At 45.2% G+C, this 26,862-nt stretch overlaps 1 protein-coding gene across 3 annotated transcripts in view; it reads left to right on the top strand.

Moving 5' to 3' along the window:
* Positions 1–8,736: 8,736 nt before the first annotated feature.
* The window catches only part of POU2F1 (POU class 2 homeobox 1), a 114,830-nt gene continuing 96,704 nt past the window's right edge, over positions 8,737–26,862 (top strand). For 2 of the 3 annotated variants that reach the window (XM_066261050.1, XM_066261055.1), the window contains exon 1: positions 8,737–8,837. In XM_066261050.1, the coding sequence (XP_066117147.1) occupies positions 8,777–8,837 (61 nt within the window). In that variant the 5' untranslated portion in view covers positions 8,737–8,776. The remainder of the gene's footprint in view (positions 8,838–26,862) is intronic. The other variant, XM_066261052.1, reaches the window with a different exon arrangement.

Raw genomic sequence — 26,862 nt, forward strand, 5'->3', positions numbered from 1 at the left:
AAAACATCTCTTTTCCTGCCTTTGATAATCCCGTATATTGAGAATATTTAAATATTTCATGGATGATAAAACATAGTAGAAGGAATCTTTGTGGACAAGATCCACCGGGGGTGAGGACGATGGAGACACAGAGACCCGACTCCGGGGATCAGGTTCAGTGACACAGATCCACTTTATTCAGGAAGTAAGCTAGCTTATATACACAGGTTCAGCCTATAGTGTGTTACAGTGTGTTCTTCAAAGCCAATGGCTGAAAAGGTCAGGAAGCTGCCTGGTTAGTTCTGAGTCACTTCCTTATAGTGGGAGAGCTCCCTCCTGGGTGTGCCTAGGAGGGTTTCAGGTGCTGGAGTGTTCTCACAGCATTGCATCAGCCACAGCTGCTAGGAATGCTCTCTGTGCTCCACCCACATCTCCCCCTTCTCTTTTAATTAGGGCCACTTGTACTTGATGAATGACAGCTTGCTGTTGTTGTAGCTTCTGAATGCTATGCATTATGCAACGGAACCCTAGTAGAACTAAAACAACTATAATACCTATTATACTATATGCTAATAGATTAGCTGGATTAAACAATGAGGCAAGCTTCTGTAATGTTTGATTAGTTAGGAAATAGAATGGGGGTCTTAAACAGGGGATTCCTCCTAGGGGTCGGGATGTCATTTCCCTCCCATTGTGTTACAGAAACCTTCCAGGTGCCATTAAACACAGTTCCATTTTGATTGTAAAAAACAGACGTAGGTCAATGCACGTCCTCTTCCCACAAAGGTCCCAGCGTCCAAACACGGAATAGAGGGCTTTCTGCAGGCTGCGTATTGCATATGGTTGCATCCCGTCTCTCAGTTTCTGATGCCAAACTCCAAGGTTGATGGTCTGTGCATCCAGGCCAGAGGCAATGCGGCAGTCTTTCCAAGGTCTTAGATGTTTGTCATACAGGAACAGGCAAAGAGGCGACCCTGGGAAGGCAAGGTTAGCGAGGCGGGCCCAGCTGTTGGTAGCTAGGGGGAGGAGGGTTTGTAGACCAAGTACTGAGCCTTGGTTGGTAGTACTGTTTTCAGCAAAGTCCCCCGTAGTATGATTTTGAAGGAGGGTCCACCCCTCTGAGGGGATGATGTTATTAAATTTAAGTAGCATTGGGTCACTGAGCTTATCCCATATAGTGCCGTTCTACTGTTGGGATACCCGGCCACTAATGTCACAAGGGAGACTATAGGAGCAGTTACTGGAATATACTGCTGGAAACTGTGGGCTATTAACTTCAACAGGCATAATTATGCCAGGGTGGAGAAAAGTAGCCCAGATGTGGGGGTCCACCTGCGTCTGGAAGTCAGTGGTCACTACAGCACACACAAGCAAGAACAGAGCACCAGGGCGTGGGGGCCCATCAGGGGCCATTCTCTGGGCCTGCCTTGCCAAAGCCTCCACATCCCCCCAGGTGATGGGGCGTGTACACCAGCTGCGAGGTCTTCTTCTGGAGCACTGAGGACCTCCTCCCCTCAGGCATAGTTGGTAAGGAGAAGGCCAAGGCTGTGGCTTTGGATGGGTGAAGACTGAACCATTTAGTGGGTGCCCAAGAAACCCTATCAAGCAGGTTGGGGGGTTCCTGGGATCCAAATTGGCTGAAAAACACAAGCATAACCTCTCCCTTGCGTTAGAAGAGGGTGTGATCCCGCCACTGTGCCGTGGCTGGGTCCTTCCAGTGTCATTTCAGATAGAGAGGTGAGGGAGAGAGAGAGACAAGAAAGAAAAAAGACACATGGGGGCGTATAGGCTGGCCCATGGGTCTGCAGCAGGAACACATGTTGGAGTTAAAGCTGGGGTAGAAAATAGCATTTGAGAGGCTGGGGTGGGGCATTGAGCCCTGGCAGGGAGTGCGGAAGTAGCGACTTCCGCTACTTTGGGTGGCGGAGCTGATGGTGCGGTTTCTAATGTATCTAATTTCGTTTCTGCATGCTGGGCTGCAAGTCCATCAAACTTGGTGGCCCAACCCTTTTCTTCCTCTACAGGGGGAGGCGAATACAGGGGTAGGGGTTCCTCTAAAAGAGGAGTAGCCTGTAGGACCTTAGGGACCAGCGGAGGGTCCCCAGCAGGAGCACCAGTCAAGCAGGCATGTACTGCCAATAAGGCAGGAGTGAGGCCGAGAGGGAAGGTTTGTCCTTCATGTACCTTGGCCAAACGAATGCGTCGGAGAGCTCGGGCCCAAGTATCCGGGTCCCAGAGGGGCACATCCTCAATCCAGGGATTGAGACCAGAGAGAATCTCCCAGTAAGTACACAGATCCTTTTCACAAACTTTAACTCACCTACTCTGCAATAAGACATAGAGGGCTCGAGCTTGTGGGGCTCAGGAGTAAGGGAGAAGGTTTCCCATTGCAGAGGGCCACTTACCCATCCTTTGAGTGCTGGTTGGGTCCCTGTTCAAAGCGCCAGTATATGGACAAGGCTCACCCAGGGGTGAGGACAATGGAGACGCAGAGACCTGACTTGGGGACCAGGTTCAGTGACGCAGATCCACTTTATTCAGGAAGTAAGCTAGCTTATATACACAGGTTCAGCCTATAGGGTATTACAGCGTGTTCTTCAAAGCCAATGGCTGAAAAGGTCAGGAAGCTGACTGGTTAGCACTGAGTCACTTTCTTATAGCAGGCGAGCTCCCTCCTGGGTGTGCCTAGGAGGGTTTCAGGTGCTGGAGTGTTCTCACAGCATTGCATCAGCCACAGCTGCTAGGAGTGTGCTCTGTGCTCTACCTACAAATCTTCTTAACCTTAAAATTTCAATATATAATATTGTGTTTTATAGAACTTAAAATTCTGGCCCTGGCTGGTTGGCTCAGCGGTAGAGTGTCGGCCCTGTGTGTGGAAGTCCCGGGTTCAATTCTCAATCAGGGCACACAGGAGAGGCACTCATCTGCTTCTCCACCCTTTCTCCTCTCCTTTCTCTCTATCTCTCTCTTCCCCTCCCACAGTCAAGGCTACACTGGAGCAAAGTTGGCCCTCGTGCTGAGAATGGCTCCATGGCCTCCACCTCAGGCGCTAGAATGGCTCTGGTTGCAATGGAGCAACGCCCCAGATGGGCAGAACATTGCTCCCTGGTGGGCATGCCGGGTGGATCCTGGTCGGGTGCATGCGGGAGTCTGTCTCTCTGCCTCCCTGCTTCTCACTTCAGAAAAATACAAAAAAAAATAAGATGAAATAAAATGCCATTGATTGTAAGTTGTACTATTATTTATGTGTCATTAAAAACGTTTTCAATTATGACACGGCGCTTTCTTACCACATCCCTTGGAAGATGCCTCTTGATTTCAAAGATATAGAAGAATGGGGGGAAATGTGCATCTTAGAGTATAAAACATAAAGACATAAATGTAGACTTGATAAATGAAAAGACTGAATTGAGTGTGTGCTGTTTCCAAGATGTCCCAAAACCAGGAGGAAATGTTTTGCCTAGAGCAAACATGGCAGGTACTTGATGAATGCTTGTTAGAGAATCAAGGCTTCTGATGCGACAGGATGGCCACTAAAATACAGGGACAAGTATGTAAGACATTGGTTTTTTTTAATTGCTAAGCATAGACTATGTCCACACCATGTGCTGGAGCATTGAGCATAAAAAGATACCAAAAATAATGAGGATGATCTAGTGCAGTCCTTGAATAATAGTTTAGTAAAAGAGACCAATGCAGTCAAATAGCATCTGACATTTTGGAGAGATCAGGACTGAAGGTGTAGATTTGGGGGCTGTCTTCAGAGACATTACAATTGAAATTGTGGGGATAGGTCCAAGAGTGTCTACAGGAGGCAGGAAGAAGAGGATCCAGTGAAGAAAACCAAGACATGGTTAGAGAGATAAGAAAAGAAATTGGAGAGCAATTTGTCATTGAAGCCAGAGTTAGAGAGAGGGCTTGAAGAAGGCAGGAATGATTACCATTGTCAAATTGCTTAGAGATGGAGTGAGATGAGAAGTGAAAATGTTGTTAGACTTAGCACTTAGGAGGTCACTGGTAAGTTCCAATAAAGTAATTTCAGGAACAGGGTGGGAGCAGATGTCAGACTATAATGAATTGATGAGTGAATGCAGGAGGAGTTTATCTAGAAAAAGCTGATGAAGAAGGAGAGGAAGAGGCAGGAAAAGGATAGAAAAGGAATCAATGAATACAGAGGGGAAAAAATAGGCACCAAAACTCATGGAAACAAAGCAAAGCACTGAATGTCTGGTTGCAGGAGGAAGCTGGGTGGGAGATGGCAGCCCAGGCAGGGAGCAAATCTGGCACAGGGAGGAAAGGCAGAGAGGATATGGGTTCAGGCAGTTTTTGGTTCAACTCCTAGCCCTGTTCCTTACTCTACGAACTTGGGCAAGTTACTTAACCTCTGCCTATCAGATACTAAGAACGAAGCCTCAGAAAGAAAACAGACACTCCAAAAAACACTCCTACAGTAAATATGATACATTCCTTAGGGGTTTCTTTCCTTCCTCCCTCCCTCCTTACTTTCCTCCTCCTCCTCCTCCTCCTCCTCCTCCTCCTCCTCCTCCTCCTCCTCCTTCTCCTCCTCCTCTTCTTCTTTCTTTCGATTTTAATGTAGGCTGATGACATAAGTCCAAAGCATAATTCTAGGAAAGAATCTTACAAGGGGACAAAATAATGTATTTTAAGTGAGCAGCTTTCTAACAGTTTGGCTTTTAAGAGTATCAGAATTACAAATGGATTTCTTCCTGTATGCCAGCACTGATGAGATGCCAATGACGACATGAAGCGCTGATTGGGAAGAATTGTATTGAGCAAGAAAGAGTCTAGGTTCAGCATAAGAAAGGACTATGGATTAAAGAAGTTGGCCAGGGTCTCAGAAGGGATGGTAAGGAAGAGTTGTCTCTTGAATTTGCTGACCCTGAACCACAGGAAAAAATGGACTATGTGTCCATTAGTTAGTTCTCTGTCAATGATATTGAGCTTTTTGATAAGTAATGGCTTGTAAAGATTTCAGTGTACCTTTTCAGGGAAGTACAAATATTCTACATAGACACATAAATTGCAGCAGTCAGCTACAGTACATGGGTATGACAAACTTTGAATAATCTATCCGTTAATTTAATGAAAGCCCTCTCCACCTGTCCGAGGAAGAAGATCATGGAAATATCTGAGGGAGGATCAAAATCGTCCTTGGAAAAACTTCTGGGTACACCATAAGACATGGAGGAAAAGGCAATTGAAGTCCCTATGCTTCATATATAATGGGAAAGGGTAAGTGGGCCTCTTTGGAGTTTGGAGGCCACACGTTCCTCATTTGGGCGTGTTTTACCAACCCATTTACCAAGTGATCCAAAAAGCTGTTAGTTTTGAATGAGGCCCAGCACAAGAGAAGGCTCTGAAATAGGTCCAGAGTGCTGTGCAAACGGCTCTGCCCTTGGGGCCATGGATCCAGCAGAGCCGTGGCTGATGGGGAAGCCGCTGGGAACCATGGGCAGCTCTCACAGGTGAATCGCAGCTCAGACCCTTAGGATTTTAGAGTAAAATCTGCCATCTTCGAGCAATAACTACTCTTCTTTTGAGAAACAGCTCTTGGCCTGCTACTGGACCTTAACAAAGACTGGAATACTGAACCCTGGGCCACCAGGTTACCATGACACTTGAGCTTCCCAACGTGAACTGGGTATTAATGGACTCATGAGGAGTACACTACAATCCAGAAGTGTTGGGTTTGGGTTCAGGGCTCCTTTAAATGCAGAGCCCCTTTAAACTCAAATTCCCCTCACCCAACCTCCCATAGGGCAACTTTTTCATTAAGCATCTCTCTCTCTCAACCTCCCCCTCCCCTTAAGCAACTATCCCTCCCTGGGAAGGTTCTGGGGGAAATGTCCTTGGGACAAGGCCATCAGGAGGGACCTGAAGGTTGGGAAAGGGAGACAATCTATAACCAAGGCCACAAACCAGGATATGCTCATCTGGGCATGCCCAGGTGCACCGAACCTCATGCTAACAAATGCCTGCAGCAACCCCTATATCAGACACCCCCTTTCTGCAGATCTCGGCTATCGCCATTAGAGTCGCAGCCCCTCTGTTTTACAGATGCTTAAATAAACTTCTTGTAAAACTCATCAGGCCTGTGCATTCCTTCTAACAAGAACTAATTATTTCCTAATTTATGCACATAAATCTAGGGAATATGTGTGGGAATGTAGAATATGTGTGGGGTGTAGGCTAATGTTGGAAGGAACATTAAGTTAGATCAGAACTGGAACATATACCACTCCTGCTTCTCAGGCCTTCAGACTGCAGATTGTGGGACCTCTCAGCCTCCGTAACTGTGAGTCAATTCCTTATAACACATCTCATTCATATATACACATATATGTATAATGAGAGTCATATGTCTCTTTATCTTCTATTGGCATTAAAATTGGAATGAGTGGATTTCCTACCCTCAGAATTATGAGGATTAAAGAAAAGTTGTTTCACACAAGTTTGCTGACATCAAATAAGTGCCTTACATTTTCATATTATCAGCACCTAGAAAAGTTTGTGACCAAATGCAGGAATTCATAAATACTTATTCAATGACTATCAATATTTTAAAATAATCCTAACATATATAACTGTATTGTCATTATTTTTTACTAAACAAATATTAATGGGTACCTACTATGCTCAGGCATCCTGTTAGGATCTGAGCACACATTTAGAAATGTAAGTATAGTCATTAAAGGGGAAATGAATCATTGATATAGAAGACTGTTACACTATTTTTTTTCTCATAGTTATTCTAACTTGAATAAAAATTCATTCCATGAAAATTTCCTCTTATTGGATTGAAATAATAAAGAATGTTAATTTACTTCTGAATCAAAGAGCAAAACAAATATTAAACAGAATATAGGAATTGAGGTAAGGGTACTTGAGTTCTTTTCTGTATTGGAGATGATTTCAAATTTGTCGCCTTCAGAGCAGAGGTATGTACTTAACTTTGTTTCAAATGGGTTAAGGATTCTGAGACTTCCCCTTGAGTAAGGCTAGTGAATATACTAATTTAGGCCATATTTCCAGATTAACTTTACATTTCCTTATCTGTGTGTTGGTTGGTGTGGCTTGAAATAATTAGATTACAGGGTGGCCCAATTATTCGGTGTAAAACAGTCTTGCACATACCCTAAGGCTTAATTACTGTGAATAAATCAATCCTACCCCAACTTCATTGGCTGTCACGGACAATAGCTTTCTTTAACTATATTTTCACAGTGTAAGGAATTCAACAAACAGACTAAGACCCATGATTAAAACTTTGGCCTTTAAAACAGCTGCTGACCACCTCTTGGGGGTCAGGTTTTACTCAGTGTAGAATCTGCAATTCTACCCAATTTAAGCTTCACAGCCATTTCTCTTCAAGAAAATTTCGGACTGATTTTTTAAAAGACTTTTCTTTGTACTCTATGTATATGATTGTCTAACCACTGTGCTGTATGCCTGAAACTAGTACAAAATAACATGGAATGTAAACTGTAATTGAAAAATAAAATTTAAAAAACTGGAAAAAAATCTTTAGGGCTTTCGTAAACATTATTTAGTAAAATAATTACACCTGGATCTTGTCTTGGGCCATTTACCATTCAAGTTAAAGACACCTACCCTTGAGCCGGGGGACAGGAAGAGAACATTACAGCTCCTTACAAAGAAAGATATTTACGATGGAGAACGCCTAGCCCATTTAGGCTGAGAAACACAGCCAAGTAAAATTCATGAAGCTGTTGCCGATTTCGACATTAGTATTTATTAGGTCATCAGTGTCCACTTGACTGCTGGGTTTTAATAGAAGTTCCTAAACGAAGGGAAGAGGAGGGAAGGAAGACGGCCTGTCGCTGGATTAGGGGCTGGAGGGCCGCTCGCACTCGACTGAGAACCCGAGCAGGGGACGCGCGGGAATGAGCGCGGCCAGCAGACGCTCGGGTCTCGCGGAAGCCGCCGGGGTTGGAGACACTCTACTTAAGAGCGGAAGACATTTGGGTTCATTAAGGCAGGACGCTCCGCCCGCCCCGGCCCAGCGCCTCCGCGGCTGGGGCAAGAGACGGGGGGCGGGGATTTGTCAGGATTCAAATTTCGAGCGGGACGCTGGCGCGGGGCTCAACAGGTGCCTCAGCCCAGCCCCCGGCGGCGGGCGTTTCCGCCCTACCTGCCCGCAGGGCCGGAAGTCACCTAGCGGGGGGCGTGGCCCTGCCTCGCCGCAGGCGTTCCCACCGCGCGGAAAGCCTGAAAAAGTGTGAGCCCACGTGCAGTCACGCGCCTCCACACTCTGGGTCGTCGGGTCCCTGCCCTCCCCTTGAGGATGCCCCTGGGCCCCTAGGGGAACCGGAGCAAAGCCGGGAGGGGACCGAGGCGGAGGAGGAGAAGGGTTATGAGAAGGACAGGCGCTCTATATACTCCACTGCACGGGCTCCGCGGCAGGAGGGAGAGCGCCGAAGTGCTCGCGCATGCGCAGACGGCCTTTCGGGCGCGTGGAGCGAGTCGCGCATGTGCAGAACCAAGACGGAAAAAGAGGAGCGAAGGGGTGACTGGCAGGTTGGGGGTGCTTTAGCGGCTGAGGAGCCGCCGCGTCCGGAAAGCGCGTGCGCAGAGCCGCCCGAAGAGGTGGGGCTCGTCCACGGGGGTGGACTCGTGCGCCCCCTGTCGCGCGCCGGGGGACAGGAAAGCGCGGGAGGGGCGAGTTGGAGGGGGCGGTGTGGAGGGCGGGCGGGGGGAGGGGAGCCCGAGCGAGGGAGGGCTTATCGACCCGGCGATTTTGGTTAAAATATTCAAAATGGCGGACGGAGGAGCAGCGAGTCAAGATGAGAGTTCAGCCGCGGCGGCAGCAGCAGCAGGTAATCATTACGGCATTTTACATATTCATATTCATACTCCAGCCCGGCTCCCGCGGCCCCCCCCCGCGACTTAGCATAATTTATTAGTACTCAGGATTATTATAATTAACGGCGGGGAGCTGGGGGGCCGGGGAGCGCTGAGCCCCCGCCGGGAGCCGAGCGGAGGGGTAGAGAGGCTCGCAGCGGCCGAGCGGAGGGGGACCCAGGGCAGCGGGGGCTGCGGCCCTTCCTCCGCCTCCGCCCGGCCGGAGCCCGAGCCCGAGCGGGTCCGAGGCCGCGGAGGACAATGAAGACGCTTTACATATTCATAGCGGCGGGCGGGCGGCCCGGGCGGGCGCGGGGGGGGGGGGCGTGGAGGACGGGCGGCGGCGGCGGCACAATGCCGGGAGGCAGCGGGCCCCGAGCACGCGTGCCCCCGGGGGCGGCGGGGGGTGCCCGGCCGGGGTCACGGCCCCGGCACCTCCCCGCGCCCGCTTGTGCCCCCACCGGGGGCAGCCCGACCCGAGCAGGCCCCGCGCTCGAGGGGCGGCGGGTGGGCGCCCTCCGGGGCGGGGGGGACCCGACCCTTGGACGTCCCCCTCGGAGGGGCATGTGCTTGGGCCGTCGGTCGGCAGCCCCAGGGGAGCGGGGTGGTGTGGCCCCCGCGTCTCTCCCTGACCGCAAGGCCAGGCCGGGGTCGGGCCCCGCGCCCCCCGGCCCCCGGAGCGCCCGCAGGTCTCCAGAACGTGGCGTGAGAACGGCCGGCCTCGGGACCCCCGGCCTGACAAGTTGCTAACATCCCGGTGTCCCTCCTGCTAGGTGTAGGGAGAGATGGGGATCCCCGCCGGGTTCGTGGCCGCGTCTCCTCGCCGGGGCCGGGTCCTCCTTGCTCGCTGCTGCTGCGCGAATCCTCTCTCATTTGAATAATGTCTAATTCGGGGAGGTTTATATTATTGAAATGGCCGCCTGGCTTTCCCCGCCTCTCATGTTTAGTAATTCAGACCTTTAATAACAGCCACTCACAGCCCAACGCCGTGTTTATATTTTACATTCGCCCCATGTGCTTTTGTGGTTCGATATGATTCTTTTTTTTTTCTCCTTGGCAATCCACAGGGCTCTGAGATCAAACCCAGGCTGTGCCGGGAGGAGAAGGGGGGGGGGCGAGGCCTGGTTCCTCCTGCGGTTGCCTAGGCCTCTTGTTCTCGGTCGCCTGATTTATTTACTAATAACCAAAATGACTCCCCCCCCTTCCCCCAATCCACAGGCACCCCCTCCTCTGCAGGCACAGCTGACCCTCCTGGGGCCTCCCCAGCGTTACAACAGCTCCAGAACTGAGCATCAACTCTGCCCTGTTTTGTTTTCTCTTAGAAAGACTTTCTTCCAGTTTGCAGTAATATTGGGCCTAAGGGGTGGGGGGTGGGGGGGAGAAAAAGCTGTCCTATTTTCAGAGGCCCAATGAAGCCTGTTTAGGTTTCACTTTGATTTGGTGATAGATACCTCCTGCCCTTTGCCTCTTACCCCCCCAGGCTTTTTGAAAGTAAGTCTGCAGGATTTCTAGAACCAATCGGTTTTTTTTTTTCCCCTTTCCTTTTTCAGGAGTTGTGGAATAGTTTAGTATTTTATAAATCCCAAGGGACAGCACTTGCAGAACTTCCCAGGGCTGTGCTCCCTTTTCAGCCTTTTTGTTGGAATTTAAAATGGGCTGATACTAATTTTGTGCTGTCAGTGTAACACACTTGCTTGTTTTGTTGCACTCCTGAAACGCTGAAATGGGGTTCTGTTTTCTTTGAGTGTTTGTGTCATGGTTAAATGAGTGAAAATGGAGGCATAAACATGGGCATTGTGTCCACCCTGATCTCGGAACTTACTCTCCTCCCAGCATATCCGCCCCTCTTCTTTAAGTTGTCAGAATTGATTTTATGTTCTATGGAGATTTAGACAGTTGGGTGGGTAAAAGGCAGATTAACTTTGGCTATGTAGAAGAAACAATGATTTTGAATTTTTGGTCTTGCTCTTGGTGAAAGTTTTCTTTCCTTTTTATTTTGTTTAGTTGGAGTGTGTCTTTAAAATCATGGTGTTATTTCTCTTGTGGTTTTTACCGCACCTAGTTGAAGAAAGTATCAGAAGTGTTGCTTAACACTGATGTGTTAAAACCTGTGAAATTATGTAAAGGCACAGATTTGGTGAGACATTGGTCTTCAGTTTAATTTGTAACAAAATTTTAGATTTCATGGGCTAAAAGCAAGCCGGTTTCAAATAACCAGTTCTTACCATTTTTCTTCTTTAACCTCCAGGAGGCAGGCCCCAAATGCAACAGGAAAAAGAAAAGTCTGTAGCTTTCTCGAGGATGTTCAGGTGAATGACTGCTGCAGAGACCTGATGCTTGAGGTCAGGTGGACAGAAAGCAGGGATATGATTTCACGCCTTAAATAGCATATGTTTTAGCACCCAATTCCCAAGATGTTGTCAAACTGATGATGTCATTGGACAGAGGACAGGGTGTAGTTAATTTGATTTATTGTCCTGAGGTGAAGTGGAGCAGGGAAACCTTCTCATAGGGAAACCATTTATCTCGGAACAATTTCCTTTATAGCTGCAATTTAACCACCACCAAGATTGTAGGCATTTTATCTGAGAGGAGAAAATGTACATTGCGTTTTACAAAAAGAAAATTTCGCTGGTACACTTTCTGTATGTAATACGGAAAGGATTATTAATGGCCCTTTTATATTCTGATGGCTTTCCATACTATTGTAGAAATTAATTTCCTCAAACTCTCAAGTGGAGACTATAGGCCTTACGTAAGTATCATCCTTGAAATGATCCCATATGCGTGCTCATTTTAAATGGGTTCTTCGTTATACCCCAAAATCCAGTAAGAAGCTGTTTCTTGACTTGATCAGGGCACAGTCCAGGCTTGAAGGAAAGACCATGTATATCCCTATTTCCATGAAGAAAGTGAAGTTGAAGAACATGAGGGCTATTACTCTTTTAGGTTGAAATTAAAGTGTTTAAAATAAGGTGGAATACAGGAAAGTCTGCTCTTTGCCAGCAGCTTTTAAAATTATAATTCAGAATTATTTTGGGGTTTGTCTTAAATTAGTTTGGACAAATTTTATTTTGATTGATTAGTGATTTTTTAAAATTGTCTCATTGTGAGGTAGTGATTTTGCTTATGATTTTGGACAGCTGCATGGGTTTTTCCATTAGACATTTTTTTATCCAGCTAGTTTATCTTAGTGATGATTCAGATAACCTGGGAATGTGGTAGCATTGCTACGCTTTATTCCTAACTCCAACTTGTCAGCCAAGCTCACTAGATAGTGTTTCAGTTTACTTTTGAACTTCCATCAGCTGTAACCTGCCTGTCTTCTTTTGTGTTTGTCAGGTGGCTTCCCACAAGTTTTCACAAAACCCATGATCACTTTCCTTCCTAACTTGTCTACTATTAATTATATAGTGTGTTTGAATTTAGGTCCTGAAAATTCATGTCACAGTTGGCCCAAATGTTTTCACATTTAAAAAAGGACCACTCTGCTTCTAAGCCATTACTGTACAAGTAGTTTTTAACATCTTCCCCAAACCCATTTCTGATTCCTTACATTTTATCTTTGTCAGAAACTCCAGTAGTCAAGGGAAATACACACAGCTACTGCCATTCAGGTTTAAATGGTGTGGTGTTCTGCCGCCTTTTTAATTTACTCTTCTCTGCCTCAATAGGCAGTATAAAGCAGCAGCAGTGACATGTTTCATTGCTGTCTAGGTTGAAGTCATTGTTACTCTGTTACTCACTTAGTGGATTCTGAAATAAGTTGAGAGCTCAGAATGTTAAATTAAATGGCTCTTATCAAGCCATTTAAGATGTTTAGAAAGGAGCCTTTAATATCTTAAGCAGGTGGTTCTAAAATGAAAGAACAGGATGTTTAAATGTTATTTTTCATAAGTGTTTTTAATTCAAAATGAAGTAGTTGAAGTTTCTTGAATCTGTATTACTCAATCTTGAATTTAGTTATGTTTTTAAAATTGGTCACTCACTTTCATGAATATCTGTTTCCTTTGTACCAGGATGACTATACTATTATGTATTGATGATCACCATATTGTTACTGTTGTTTTTGTTTTGTGTTTAATATTGAACACCCAGAGCCCCAGTCTTCACATACAAGTCTTCTTTTGGGTGCTATTACAATTAATTTTATTTTAAAATCCTGGTGTGTGACTGTCATTAATTTGCTTTTATACAACAGTATTGGTTCAGTTACACGGGTTTTGTAATTCTTGAGGACTACAAAGCCAAATTTTAAGCAGGAATGTGTTTTCCTAATGGAAGTGATTGCCTTTAGAACTATTCAAATAATTACTGTTTATAGAAGAGAACAAGTCACAGACAAAACATGCCCCTTTTTGGTCACCCCTATTCTTGTTTCTCTTGCCTCCTTTAATGTAAAGTGCCTGAGCAAATATGCTTATTATTTCCTCCAGGGAAATCTAATCTTCACTGGTAGCATGTGAGTTGGATTGTTCTACATCTGCCTTACTTGAGTTTCTGTATCCCTCCTGGAAGAAGTCTTTCCTTCTTTTTCTTTTTTTAAAGAAGTTCTTTGAGCCAGATTTTCCTTTATTCTTATTGTTTTGTTTTGCTTAAATGAGATAAATATCTCCTGGAGTGGAATCAAGGTTGAAAGAGGTAATAATTACAGTTCACAGAGAATAGCAGTTTTCTTCTCCATCTTGTTTTGCTAGATGTTTTTGTACATTATTGACAATTTGTGAATAAGGAGAATTGGATAACTTCATAGATTTATATTCTTAGGAACAGGTTGGTTTTATTTGGTGCTGACATCTTTCTGCCCGTGTTCTGAGCTGGCAGCGATAAACACCCTTACTAGCCCCTTCGGCAGTAACAGTCACGGGAGCAGAAATCACAAGCAGGCCAGGGCCTGGCTCACCGGCCCACTTACAGGCGTGGAAAGTTGGGGCATGAGAATTGTCTTGAGCTTCAGAACCAGTGATTGTAGAAGCTCTTTGTATATCATGTGCGTGGTTTATAGAGTTCTGTTTGTTTTTATTTGAGGCTGTTAATTTATTGAGTATTGATAGGTATCTTGTTTGTACTCAGTGACTGATGCAGCTTCTTTCTTTTTCCTTTTTCCTTTATTTTTTTCCAGTGATACAAACATGCAAGTTTTCAGTGTTGCCTTGATTTTGCTGACAGGGCTGAGTAGGAAAGAGCAAAAGAAGAATCAGCAAGCCTCTTGATTTATCAGATTGTTTTTTAAGTAGTGTCCAGGAACCTGAGTATTCATCCAGAAAAGGGTACACAATGTTGAGTTTTTAAAAAAGACACTGTGAAAAGCACACAACTGCGTTCAACGTTGAGTGTTGGCGGCAGTGGCCTTACCCAGCCTGTGGTATGGAAAGTCATTGCAAGTGCAGTTTAATCTGTCATGTGATTGACTTCATTGTTCTCTGCGTCATTTTATTGTTTTTTACGTTGGAACCACAGCAATAATGTATAAGTAAAATGAGTAAAATAATAAAAATTATAGTTGGTCTTATTTTCTTTTCTTTTCTTTTTTTTTTTTTTTTCATTTTTTCCGAAGCTGGGAACAGGGAGGCAGTCAGACTCCCGCATGCTCCCGGCATGCCCACCAGGGGGCGATGCTCTGCCCCTCTGGGGCGTCACTCTGTTGCATCCAGAGCCATTCTAGCACCTGAGGCAGAGGCCACAGAGCCATCCTCAGTGCCCGGGCCATCTTTGCTCCAATGGAGCCTTGGCTGCGGGAGGGGAAGAGAGAGACAGAGAGGAAGGAGATGGGGAGGGGTGGAGAAGCAGATGGGCGCTTCTCCTATGTGCCCCGGCTGAGAATCGAACCCGGGACTCCTGCACGCCAGGCCGACGCTCTACCGCTGAGCCAACCGGCCAGGGCGGTCTTATTTTCATTTTGCTAGTGGGTGTTCTCTTTGCAATAAAAGATCAGCATTATGTTGTATATTTTCACTCAGTTGTGTTTAGCATGGGGTTACCTTAAGTAATGGCGTTGTAGCTTACAGAGTGAATATATACCTTTTTAGAGAAAGTGACTTAGCTACTTTCTTGTTTTAGTATTTTAATGTTGTGCTTGATTTAAAAAAATGCCCCCTTTTTTGCTGACTCATACTGCAGCAAGCAAGTATATTAAAAAATAGCTATTTAAACAATTCTCTGCTTACAAAAAGTATCTGTTATGTATCTGGTCCAGTGCTGGTTATCTTTGGGGATAACCAGGGAATATGACTCTACTGTAGAAGAGTTATGTTTTACTAGCAGAGAAAATTAAAACACAATGTATGTAATTACATATTTAAATATGTAACAGATAGTAATGATCAGAGTAGAGATCAGGGTGTGTCCACATTTGTAGGAACTCATACATTGTTGAATGTTATAGCTGGAAGGTCATTTAGAAGCCCTGGTCCTAAAGCCACCACTCAGTGGTTCAGTGACTTGCTCACAGTCTCCTAACAGTTGAGTAATGGGTGAAAACACAAGACTTCTGACTTTCCAGTCTCCTCCTCTCTGGTCCCTCCCCCTACCATGTTGCTGTTAGGTAGACTTTTCATAGAAGGTGAGATTTTTAAACGGAGATTGAAAGGGCAAGAAACCATTAGAGGGATGAGACAGATGAGCCATGTTCTAGGTTGTGCTGTGAAGGTAAAGGGGGAGGCATATGTTCTGTGTGCAGGGAGGCTGGTGGAGGTCTGGGAAGTAAGGAATCTTGTGAAAGAAGAAGTGTTAGGAGTCACATGGTGTGCAAAATGGTTTGAAAAAGGAAGGGAGAAATGGGATCCGTGGAAACCAGTATATAAAAATTGAAGTATGGGTGTTTGTTAATTGCTTTAAATGCTGTTGGAGATGCAAACATAATAAGATAATTACCTGACCTCAGGGGGCTTTTGATCTGATAGGATGTAATGGTATAGGTAACCCCGATGAATACACTGGGATTCTGTTTATTTACATCCTGGAATGAGAACCAGTGGGTGGACTTCTTGCCTGGTCTGACAGTAGGAACTATTTTACTTCTGACCAGTGGTTTTGTTTTCAGTCCTCTGGACCCTGAATTGTCTACTTAGTTTTCTTTCCAAATCAAACTTTAGTGTTTAGGACAAATTATTAACCTGAAAGATGATACAGGCCATTGTGGTATGCATGTCCTTAGCCTTATTCCTGGTTCCATTTTGTTTTCGTGTTTCTTTTATTGCTTCCACCTTAAACTTGTGATTTTTTGTTTTATGTGGGCTACTTTATATCCTTTCTGGAGCAAGGCAGGTATAAAATAAAATAAAATTACCATCACTGTGGCATTATGATAATGTCTGTGTTTTTATAGTAGCTTAAAATTTATAGCTACACTTTGATTTTTATTACCTCAATTGGTCCTTTCAGGCAAGTATTATTATACCCATTTTATAGTTGAGTAAAACAGAGTGCAGATTAAATGACTTTCCCAGGGTTATGTGCTTAACAAGCACTGAGTGTGTTTTGGGAATAGCCAAAACTTGCAGGTTCGTGATGACAGACTGTGTCCAGGCGAGTGGAGGGGGCCAGGCAGGGAGGGGTTGACTGCCATGTTGCTGGGGTAGGACTTTGGCTTTCACTTGCTAGGCAGTAGGGATCCGTTGAATTTTGTTGTTCTTGAGCTGTGATCAAATCCCTTAATTTAAAGTCTTTAGCAACTAATTAGAGTCAAAGGGTAAGCAAGGTTTTGAGCTTAGATGATGAAGAGCAGTACCATGAACAGAAGTAGGGAAGTTGGAAGATGCAGCCGTTTGGGGACTGGGCAGTGAATTCAGTGTTAGACATGTCGTTTCAGACATGCTTGGTGGGTATACATTCACTGCGAAAATCAGAAAACTTTTACTGAATTAAATGTGTACTAAACATAGAGGACTGAGACATGCTCATGCCACTGTGTGGACTGAGCATTCAGCCTGGACACTCAGTTCTAGACCTCTGTTTTGGCCTTGGCACTGACTTCTGTGGTTGTTTCTTCCAGTAACAAGACCGTGATAACACCAGCGCTGCAGGGACACTGTGGGAGTAGCGTGTAGACCAGGGGTCCCCAAACTACAGCCCGTGGGCCACATGCGGCCCCCTGAGGCCATTTTTCTGGCCCCCGCCGCACTTCCAGAAGGGGCACCTCTTCCATTGGTGGTCAGTGAGAGGAGCACTGTTGTGGCGGCGCCGCAAAGCATGACATCACTCACGTACAGTACTACTTCCAGTGACACAGGACACACGCATCACGGCTCCAGAAGCACGTCATATCACTTGTTACGGCTAGCAGTGACAAATATGGAACCGGACATTGACCATCTCATTAGCCAAAAGCAGGCCCATAGTTCCCATTGAAATACTGGTCAATTTGATTTAAATTTATTTGTTCTTTATTTTAAATATTGTATTTGTTCCTGTTTTGTTTTTTACTTTAAAATAAGATATATGCAGTGTGCATAGGGATTTGTTCATAGTTGTTTTTCTTTATAGCCTGGCCCTCCAACGGTCTGAAGGACAATGAACTGGCCCCCTGTGTAAAAAGTTCTGGGACCCCTGGTGTAGACAGTAGAGGTACTTTCACGTTCTGTGGTGGCTTTTCCTACAGGAGCACCAGAGCTGGAGCAGCAGTGTCATTGTTTGTGCTGCTGCAGAGACGCTTGGGCCCCAGAGTGACTGGGGCACGGGGCTACAGGGTGCACGTTCAGGGGCAGCCAACACCTTGACACCTTGGGAGAAGGAGCTGTCTCCTAGCACTCTCCCCCTCCTGAAGTTCCATTGTGGTGACATGAACATCCTTGATTCCGCTGTTCTGCTGCCTGCCCCTCACCTGCCTGTGCATTCTTACTCTTACCTTTTACTGTTGATACTTTCTGGAGATCAGGACCGAACAGTTCCACCCAGGAAGGCTCCTTGCAGGCACATCGCAAGCACTGCGTTTGTTTGTTTTCTTTTTTTAAATCAGGTTTTAAAAATTTAAAACTGTCCCTAAAGCTTAGTAGAAAAGCTGACCTGGGACGGTGGCTGTGTTTTATTCTGTGTTTGCTTGGGCTCCTCTCCCTCCCCTCTCGCTCCTTCCCAGTTTAAGACACAGGACCTGCGTGGAAACCCTATGTCCAAGCCAGGCTGCTGGTGTGCAGGGCACTCTGGGAGAACCCTTGCCAACACCTTCACACGGCCCCTCCCTAGAATGTCCTGGTGGGGGTCGTGGTAGGGTGAAAAGGGCACAAGACGCTGTGGACCTGGACCCCATGCTTCTGTTTAGCTTTGTGATTTGGGGACAAGTTACTTCCCTACTGATTTTCTTTTTCCTTGGTAAATAAGTGTTCAAACTTTTAAAAGCCATCGGAATTCTTTTTAAAACAAACTTGAAGCCACAGTTTACTGTATACAAGGTGAGCAGTGCAGCCCTTGTGATAGAAATGGGTGGAGGGCAGGGAAGTCATCCTCCCTTACTTGGCAAGGGCCCTTGAGGCACTTTCCCAGGTGAAAATTTACTCTTGTTTATCATAAGGGATCTATCTATCCATCCACTATTCTACCTCCGCAAATAGCTCATCCCTCAAGCCTGTGATCCTGTCCTACTTTCTCTAAATTTAGTGACATCAGCACTTCATTATCCACAGTCTCTCCCCCCCCCCCCCCAATTAGTTTATATAAGTAAATCTTGTCTCCTCCTGTGAGCTTGAGAGCAGACACACACTGCTAGGGACAGAGGAGACATTTAGCAAATGATGTTTGAGTTATTACATTGGGGGTTCTCGTTCTTTGCGGTGATGAGAATCACCCATGGAACTTTTCAGCATCTGAAGACTCCAGCCGCCCCTCTTGAGTTTCTACGACAGTGGAGGCCACCCATAGTTTAAAAAGCTTTACAAGTCATTCAGTAGCATTGAATGAGAACTTGCTGTGTTTCAGAGTGATGGCTTAGAATCTCTTGAATGGTTCTCAGTGCACAAAAAAGGTGGTATAGTGAAGGGAAACAGACCAGGAATCCTGGGTCCTTACTCTGTTTACTTTTCCATGCTGAACAAATCACTTACCTTTCCTGGCTCAGAGGATTCTCATTGATAGGTTGTGGATTGTTTTCATCCAATTTTTCCCTTTCCTTTTTAAGTTGTGGAATTCTTCAAAAACATCTCTTGGGTGAAGACCAGTAAACAACAAATACTTTGAGTAGGTTGGCTTTCATCTGATACCGTTTTAGCAGACATTAAGAATATAAAGCATGATAAGGCTTGATCCTATCTTAGCAACAGGGACAACTCTCTGGAAAGGTGGTATTTAGATTTTAAACTTGAAACATGTTATTAGAATATGAGTGAACAAGGACAGACAGTAAGCTTTATCAGGAACTGCAGTCGTTCTCAGTGTGAACATGAACTGGGTTGTAATTAACCATCGGACTGGTCCTTCTGCACTCACAAGAGGGTTTGGGAAGGGCTCCCTGAAGAAGTGGTGTTCACAGAGACATAAAGGACAGCTGTACGTTAACCTCCCCTTCTCCCCAAGGCCAGGAGTAGGAAGTGGGGCCAGAAGTGTTCTAGGCAACAGGAACGTATACACAGAAGTGTATTCTTGAAACTAGTGAAAACAGCACTTTCAAGGAACAGAAGTTTGGCTTGGCTGGTCCAGGAAGAGTTGGATTTAGCTGAAGATAATTTTCAAGACCTGTCCTTTTCAGTGGCCAAACACAAAGGCAAAATTTGGAAGAGATTCCACACCTTCCAACCAATGTATTCCCTTCTAGTGACAGCACTATTAAACCACAGTTACTGAGTCTTTGTGTCGGTCACTCTACAGCTTTCTCACATTAATCTTCACAGTGAACCACGGGGTGTATATAGTTGTCACCCTCACCTGTCAGGTGATAAAACTGCCATAGAAAGAGGCTGCATATACACCTAGGTCACTGACCTATTTTGGTCATGGAAGTGGGCCATCAAGAGTGTTGTCACTCTTAACCACTAACTTCTGCTTCAAGTCAGTTGAATGACCCAATATTTAGCAACAGTTATTTCTGAGTTTGTCCTTAGTGCTCCTGCATGGTTCCCAGGTCCAGGTCATGTGGTCTAGTCAGTCAGGCACTCCTTGCTGTCTGTGGATTGGAGAGATGGTTACATACTTACAGATCTAACACTAACCTAGCTTCCAGCCTTCTCCACATGTTGACCATCAAAATATTTTGAAGCTGTTTGTATGTACATTACTGATCCTGGTATCTATAAATCCTAAACCTTTTGATTTCTCTTAAGAATTATATTTTAAATTGAAGCTATTAGCATAGTTAACATCTAGAACATTTTCATTTGGAGCATCATTTATATTTTTTGTGATTAGTTGTCTAGATAAGAAATTAGGCCTTACTGTGGTCCATGTTATTTGGCTTAACATGTATTTAAAATATTTTAATGTTTCTCAAATGAGTTGTGACAAGATTGAGATACAGGTAACTACCATGGTTTTGTTTCCCACTCCCCTTCCTCCAGTTACTGTAGCCAGGGAGTGTTGCTTTCAACAAGAAAATTTGTCATTTATTTATTTATTTATTTATTTATTTTTAGAGGGGGGTAGATAGGAAGATGAAATGAGAAACATCAACTCATACTTGCGGCACCTTAGTTAATTGATTGCTTTCTCATATGTACCTTGACGGGGGGCGGGCCTACAGCAGGCCGAGGGACCCCTTGCTCAAGACAGTGACCTTGGGCTTCAAGCCAGCAACCATGGGATCGTGTCTATGATCCTGTGCTCAAGCTGGTAGCCCTTGCTTAAACCCAATGAGTCTGTGCTCAAGCTAGTGACCTCGGGGTTTCAGCATCCCAGGCCAACGCTCTATCCCTTGCACCACTGCCTGGTCAGGCAATTGGTTATTTTTGATGAGAAGTCCATCATTGCATGGTGCTGATGCTCCCTGTCCTAACACGCTATTTAATCATGCCCTGAATCACCTTTAGTTATGTCTGTGCCTGAAATGTTCTTTTCACTACCTTGCTGAGTACTCCCTCACCCCCAGTCTTCCTCAGCCGTCAGCAAGAATGCTGTTTTGGTGGACTGTAATATCTGTACACTCGTCTGCCAGTCACTGTTAGAAAAAACTAGTAAAAAGTCTGATGTGGTGGGAGATGTGGTAAACTTCACTCTCTGGCCTGAGAAGATGAATGAACCATTTGAATATTGCTGGAAGAAATGGTACGATTTCAGGGAGTTAGACTAGTGTCCGAGCCCTGCCAGCCCCTGCTGCTGGAAGCACGTCTTCACCGGCACTCACTGCTGTGAGGAGCAGTGTGCAGCCAGCGCAATTCTGAGCCCTCCTGCGTGCGCTCCTGTATGTGTGCATACATACGCCATGCTGCACAGTACACACACTCACGTTGCACTCCTTCTGGATGTGCATATCATTTAGAAGAGGAATCCCAGTGTGCAGTCTGTTATATAACCTGCACCCCCCACTTGTGTTTTTTGCATGGCTCCTTATTTAAGATTTACCCAGTTAAATAAACAGTCCTTTATATTTGCTAGGTATAATCTCTGGGTAATTTCAAAGCTGCCTTTTTTTTTTTTTTGTATTTTTCTGAAGTGAGAAGCAGGGAGGCAGACAGACACCCACATGTGCCCAACTGGGATCCACCCAGCATGCCCACCAGGGGGTGATGCTCTGCCCATCTGGGGCATTGCTCCATTGCAACTGGAGCCATTCTAGCTCCTGAGGTGGAGGCCATGGAGCCATCCTCAGCACCCGGGCCTACTTTGCTCCCATGGAGCCTTGGCTGTGGGAGGAGAAGAGAGAGATAGAGAGGCAGGAGAGGGGGAAGGGTGGAAAAGCTAATGGGCGCTTTTCCTGTGTGCCCTGATTGGGAATTGAACCTGGGACTTCCACACACTGGGCTGACGCTCTACTGCTGAGCCAACTGGCCAGGGCCTCAAAGCTGACTTTTTAAAAGATCTCTGAATTTCAGTTGAATGACTTCAACTGGCAGATGATAAATTAATTTTGGAATTATTACTCAGGGTGGCCATAGCTGATCACTGGTGAATCTTAAGTTATCAGAGAGGCCCAGTAAAGTCAGCAGAGGGCAGTTTTCACCTCATCTTGTCCTAGGAAACTTGAATATATTGACATTGATAGATAAAATGGCTACTCAGCTGCCATTCCAAGAACAGTGTAGGCCCAGAGGAGGAAGAAGGGCTCGAAACAACATTCTCTCCCACTGTAAGGTTATTGTTAATTTGTTTTTTATTCTTTCTAAAGGGCTTTCTGGCCTCTCCTTTGAAATGCAGTGAGATGTCTTCACATCAGGAACCGGAAAGTGTCCTTGGCAGCAGACATTTAGTAGGAACTGACCTTAAGGTTAAGAAAGGAGACAACCAGGCCTGACCTGTGGTGGCGCAGAGGATTAAGTGTCGACCTGGAATGCTGAGGTCGCTGGTTCAAAACCCTGGGCTTGCCCTGTCTAGGCACATGTGGAAGTTGATGCTTTCTGCTCCTCCCCCTTTATCCCTCTCTTTCTTCTTTCTCTCTCTTCTCTAAAAATGAATTAATTAAAAAATTAAATTAAAAAAAAAGGAGACAACCAGTTTAAAGGTACTAAATCACAAATCTTAAGTCTTGACTTTGTATCCTAAGATACAAAGTATTTTAGGCCCATTGGATCAGTGGTGGAGTGTTGGCCCAGTGTATGGATATCCCGGGTTCGATTTCTGGTCAGGGCACACAGGAGATGTGACCATCTGTCACTTCCTCTGTCACTTCTCCCCCACTTGCCACCCCCTGCAGCCATGGCCCTATTGGAGTAAGTTGTCCCCAGGTGCTGAGGATGACTCCATGGCCTCTGCCTCAGGTGCTAAGAAGAGCTTGGTTGCTGATCAATGGAGCAACGCCCCCTAGAGGGCTTGCCGGGTGGATTCTGATTGGAGCGCATACAGGAGTCTCTCTGCCTCCCCTCCTCACTGAATTAAAGAAAAGGAAACAGCCCTGGCCGGTTGGCTCAGCGGTAGAGCGTCGGCCTAGCGTGCGGAGGACCCGGGTTTGATTCCCGGCCAGGGCACAGGAGAAGCGCCCATTTGCTTCTCCACCCCTCCGCCGCGCTTTCCTCTCTGTCTCTCTCTTCCCCTCCCGCAGCCGAGGCTCCATTGGAGCAAGGATGGCCCGGGCGCTGGGGATGGCTCTGTGGCCTCTGCCTCAGGCGCTAGAGTGGCTCTGGTCGCAACATGGCGACGCCCAGGATGGGCAGAGCATCGCCCCCTGGTGGGCAGAGCGTCGCCCCCTGGTGCGCGTGCTGGGTGGATCCCGGTCGGGCGCATGCGGGAGTCTGTCTGACTGTCTCTCCCTGTTTCCAGCTTCAGAAAAATGAAAAAAAAAAAAAAAAAAGAAAAGGAAACAGGAAGTCTGTGAAAGAAGTTTCACAGATAATTCCCAGAGGTGCCAGGTCCCAGCTGTTCCTGGGAGATACCTGACCCTGGCTGGCTTGAAGATTTACTAAGGAGACTAGATAGGACCATGCTGATTAGGCCTGTGCTACATCAGAAGAATTTGCAGAGATGTTTTCTGCAGCTGAACCCCTCACCTCCTACTCATCAAGTCAGTGACCAGGGCCATAACCCAGGATATGCCAGTTTGCCCTGAGCCCCCGTGGCTAACACTCCCTCCTGCAGCTCAGGCTGACACCTTTTGCTGGTCTCAGCCTGCTTGCACCCAGGTGTTTTAAAATAAATTTTCCTATTTGAATACACTAGCCTTGTGTTTTCGGTTTGGCCCCTGGTTTCTGCCTTTCAGACATGTCTGCAGATTTCAGTTCTTCAAGACTAACGTAATCTGTTTTATAAAGAGTCTTTCCCAAGTATCCTTCCACACCTTACCTCACCCTTTTATAATGATTGCACAGGATTTTATTGTATTGGTGGGTCAACCTAATCACTTGATTCCTTTTGATGTGTGTTAGGTTTTCCCCCCATAGTTATAAGTATCCATCTACATTTGAAAAATTTATATATGTAATCAGATTGCCCTTGAGAGAGGTACTAATCTATATTTTTATCTATAGTATAGAGTTTATCTGATCTTTACTAGTATCAGTTTCCCCACAGTCTCTTAAATTTTTGCTATGTTGATAGATGAAAAATATCTCTTTGCTTTCATTTTCATATTTTCACTATAAGTTGGGTATCTTATTAATTTCTTTTTTGTATATTTTTCCAATGTAATGTGATTTCTTTCTCTTGTACTAAATTGCGGCCCTTTCAGAATACTGTGCTTTTCCTGAAAATTAATATAACTTATAAATACACGGTGGGGTAAAAATAGGTTTATAGTTGTTTGTATGGAATATAATACAATAATGAATAATGTAAGGATTAACTGTTTTACCTACTCACAACTGTAAACCTACTTTTGCCACACCATATTTAAAAAAAAAAAAAAATTTGTTTTATATACCAAATATTTTCTATGAGTATCCCCACCCCATAACTCCATATGATGAATTCCTGTAACTCTTTCAAGAAGCAATTTAGGGATGAAAATAGTGCCTGGGTCACCCCCTGGGAATTCTTAAACATTTCTCACAGGCTGTCCATGTCCTGCAGACATGCAGAGTCAGAGTCAGGTGCCTTTCCTGTTCCTATAGATCTCTGCAGGCATCCGTCTTAGCACTCCTAATTATTGGGTAACCTGTCTCTCTTTTTCAGAATAGCCTCAGGACTTTTCGGTCAGGGACTACATTGTAGTCTTGGCATTTAACACATACTTGCTATGCATTTGCTGTTCAACAAGTATTTATGGAATGATGTTATGATTCTCAGATTTTCTTCTAGGAGCAGAGTGCACTGGTGTCCATAAGAGAGCCTGGGGCTGTTATAAAATGAAAAAGGTGATGGCCCATGTTATTGAAAATGACATGATAAATTCTGTGTTCTCTTTCATAATGTATTGGTATTTGTTTTATATACCAAATATTTTAAATGATTCAACTTGGAGTAAAATCGACTTTCCAGGGAGATAGAACATGTTTTCTCATGGCTCCAGGTCCTCGACCCGAGACTATGGCATGTTTGTCTCAGTCAGAAATGGAAGAGCACAGCAGACTCAGGAGCCAGACAGACCGTGGTTGGAGTCCTGGCCTTGCCACTGAGTAGCTGTGGGCTTCTTATTTAGTTTCTTTGTAGTAGTTTACAGAATAATCTATTTCGTTTTGTAAGGTTATTCATAGCAAGTATTTGTCGAATGCCTACAGTTTGCAAGGCCCTGTTGTGCTGAGTTCTGAGTGGATGATTGGAGCAGGCCCAGTGCATGTCGTTACGTTGTGGCCCACATGTCAGGGTTCTCTCCTGGGGACTGTATACACTGGCCCTCCTTCCCCCTGATCTGTACCTCATTTCCCGTCCACTTAGAGACATCAACCACAGCCAGACCTTGCTTGCCTGGAACCAGTTAGTGTGCAGACCAGCCACAGCTTAAAAGAAGGGTGCTGTTTTGCAGGAATAAAAAGTGATCAGTGAAAATATTTCTATATTCTGAACGATCTCATTGAGCCTGCTTGGTAACCCTAGATGCTACCTGTACTTCAGGTGCTTTACTTGTAGCTGTGAGTTAGCTGCTCATTCGCTAGAGAGGAGATGTCACCACAGAGTCTGGGTCGGGAAAGGTGGATTGAGGCACTGTGATCCTGGAGAGTGGGACCAAGCCTCCCCTGGCACCAAAAGGGTTTTGTTTTGTTTTGTTTTTAGCAGAGTGCACTTTTTATACTGCCTGCTCTTAAGACATTTTAATATTTTAATCCCGGATGTGGAGGGGAGAGGTAAAGTGGGATAGGGAGGCGGAGCATGTGGGCCTGGAACCGACAGGACCCAACCAGAATCGTCTTGGTGCTGCGTGGACCTGGGGTCCAGCTTCCCCACGAGCACAGGGTTCCCTGGGGCTTGGGGATCAAGACATTGAAGGAAGCCGACAATAAAGGGTGTGTGTGATTTACCTTCTGAGTGGAGATGGCTCAACAGTGTTAGGAGTGAACCAGGGTTGACATACAGCAGTGACAGCATTGGAAGTCCTTGGTGGCGTGGAAAGATGGCAGCGACTTTGAAGGCGAGAGGCTGTCTAGCAAGAACACGACCTGACCATGCTGGTTGTGGAGTTGGAGACCACCAGGACCGTCCGGGCCGTCCGGAAAGCGTGGAGGGCCCTCAGCTCAACATCGCGGTGTGTAGGGTCTCCCCTGGTATTTGGTAGGAAGAGCTCAGACGGGAAACGGGTAATAACAGCCTGTTGGTTTTTCTAGGTAGTATTCTTTTGGCCACTTTTATAAAGGAATTTTTATGTTTTAGCAGCTGTGACTGTTACTTTTATAACTTTGAGTAGAATAATAACTATTTCTAAATATTGTATATGACTTAAACCATATAATAAGTTTAAATTTACACACAGTCATTTTCTATTTGCTATCATTTGTCTAATTTCTATAAATAAAAAATTATTACTTGGGGAATTCTCTGATCTTTTCTCTGTTCTCCTTCTCTTCCTAATTTCCCTTCCCTCTTTCCCCAGTTAATTGAGATTTGAGCGGTGATTTTTATATTTTAAATCCATACATTATATTCCTGAAATCTGTTTTCTTCTTTGACTTTTTAGTGTGACTTTTTTCTGACTCCTTAAATTAAAAAAAAAAAATCCTTAAGATTCATGAATACAAACTTTATTTATTCATTTATTTTATTTCGTCCCAAAGTTAAGGTGGTCTAGGGGACTCATAAACTATAGCAAGAAATGCAATATAAATACGTAAAATAACATAAAAGCTTAAGATAGCTATCTAACCTGTTTCCAGGGGGGCACAGATCTTTCTCTAAGCTTTCATAGTAGGTGGTACAAAAGAGAGACCTAGTTAGTGTATGTATGTCATGACATGACACTTGAAAGCAGAAAACTTTTAACAAAAGCACAATTTCTGACTCTAAGATCAGAAGGAACTTTCCCCTCGGAGGCCTGATAAGCAGCAGGTCCTTGTGTTATGGAGT

The sequence above is a fragment of the Saccopteryx bilineata genome, chromosome 2, assembly GCF_036850765.1.
Source record: "Saccopteryx bilineata isolate mSacBil1 chromosome 2, mSacBil1_pri_phased_curated, whole genome shotgun sequence".
Classification (NCBI taxonomy): Eukaryota; Metazoa; Chordata; class Mammalia; order Chiroptera; family Emballonuridae; genus Saccopteryx; species Saccopteryx bilineata.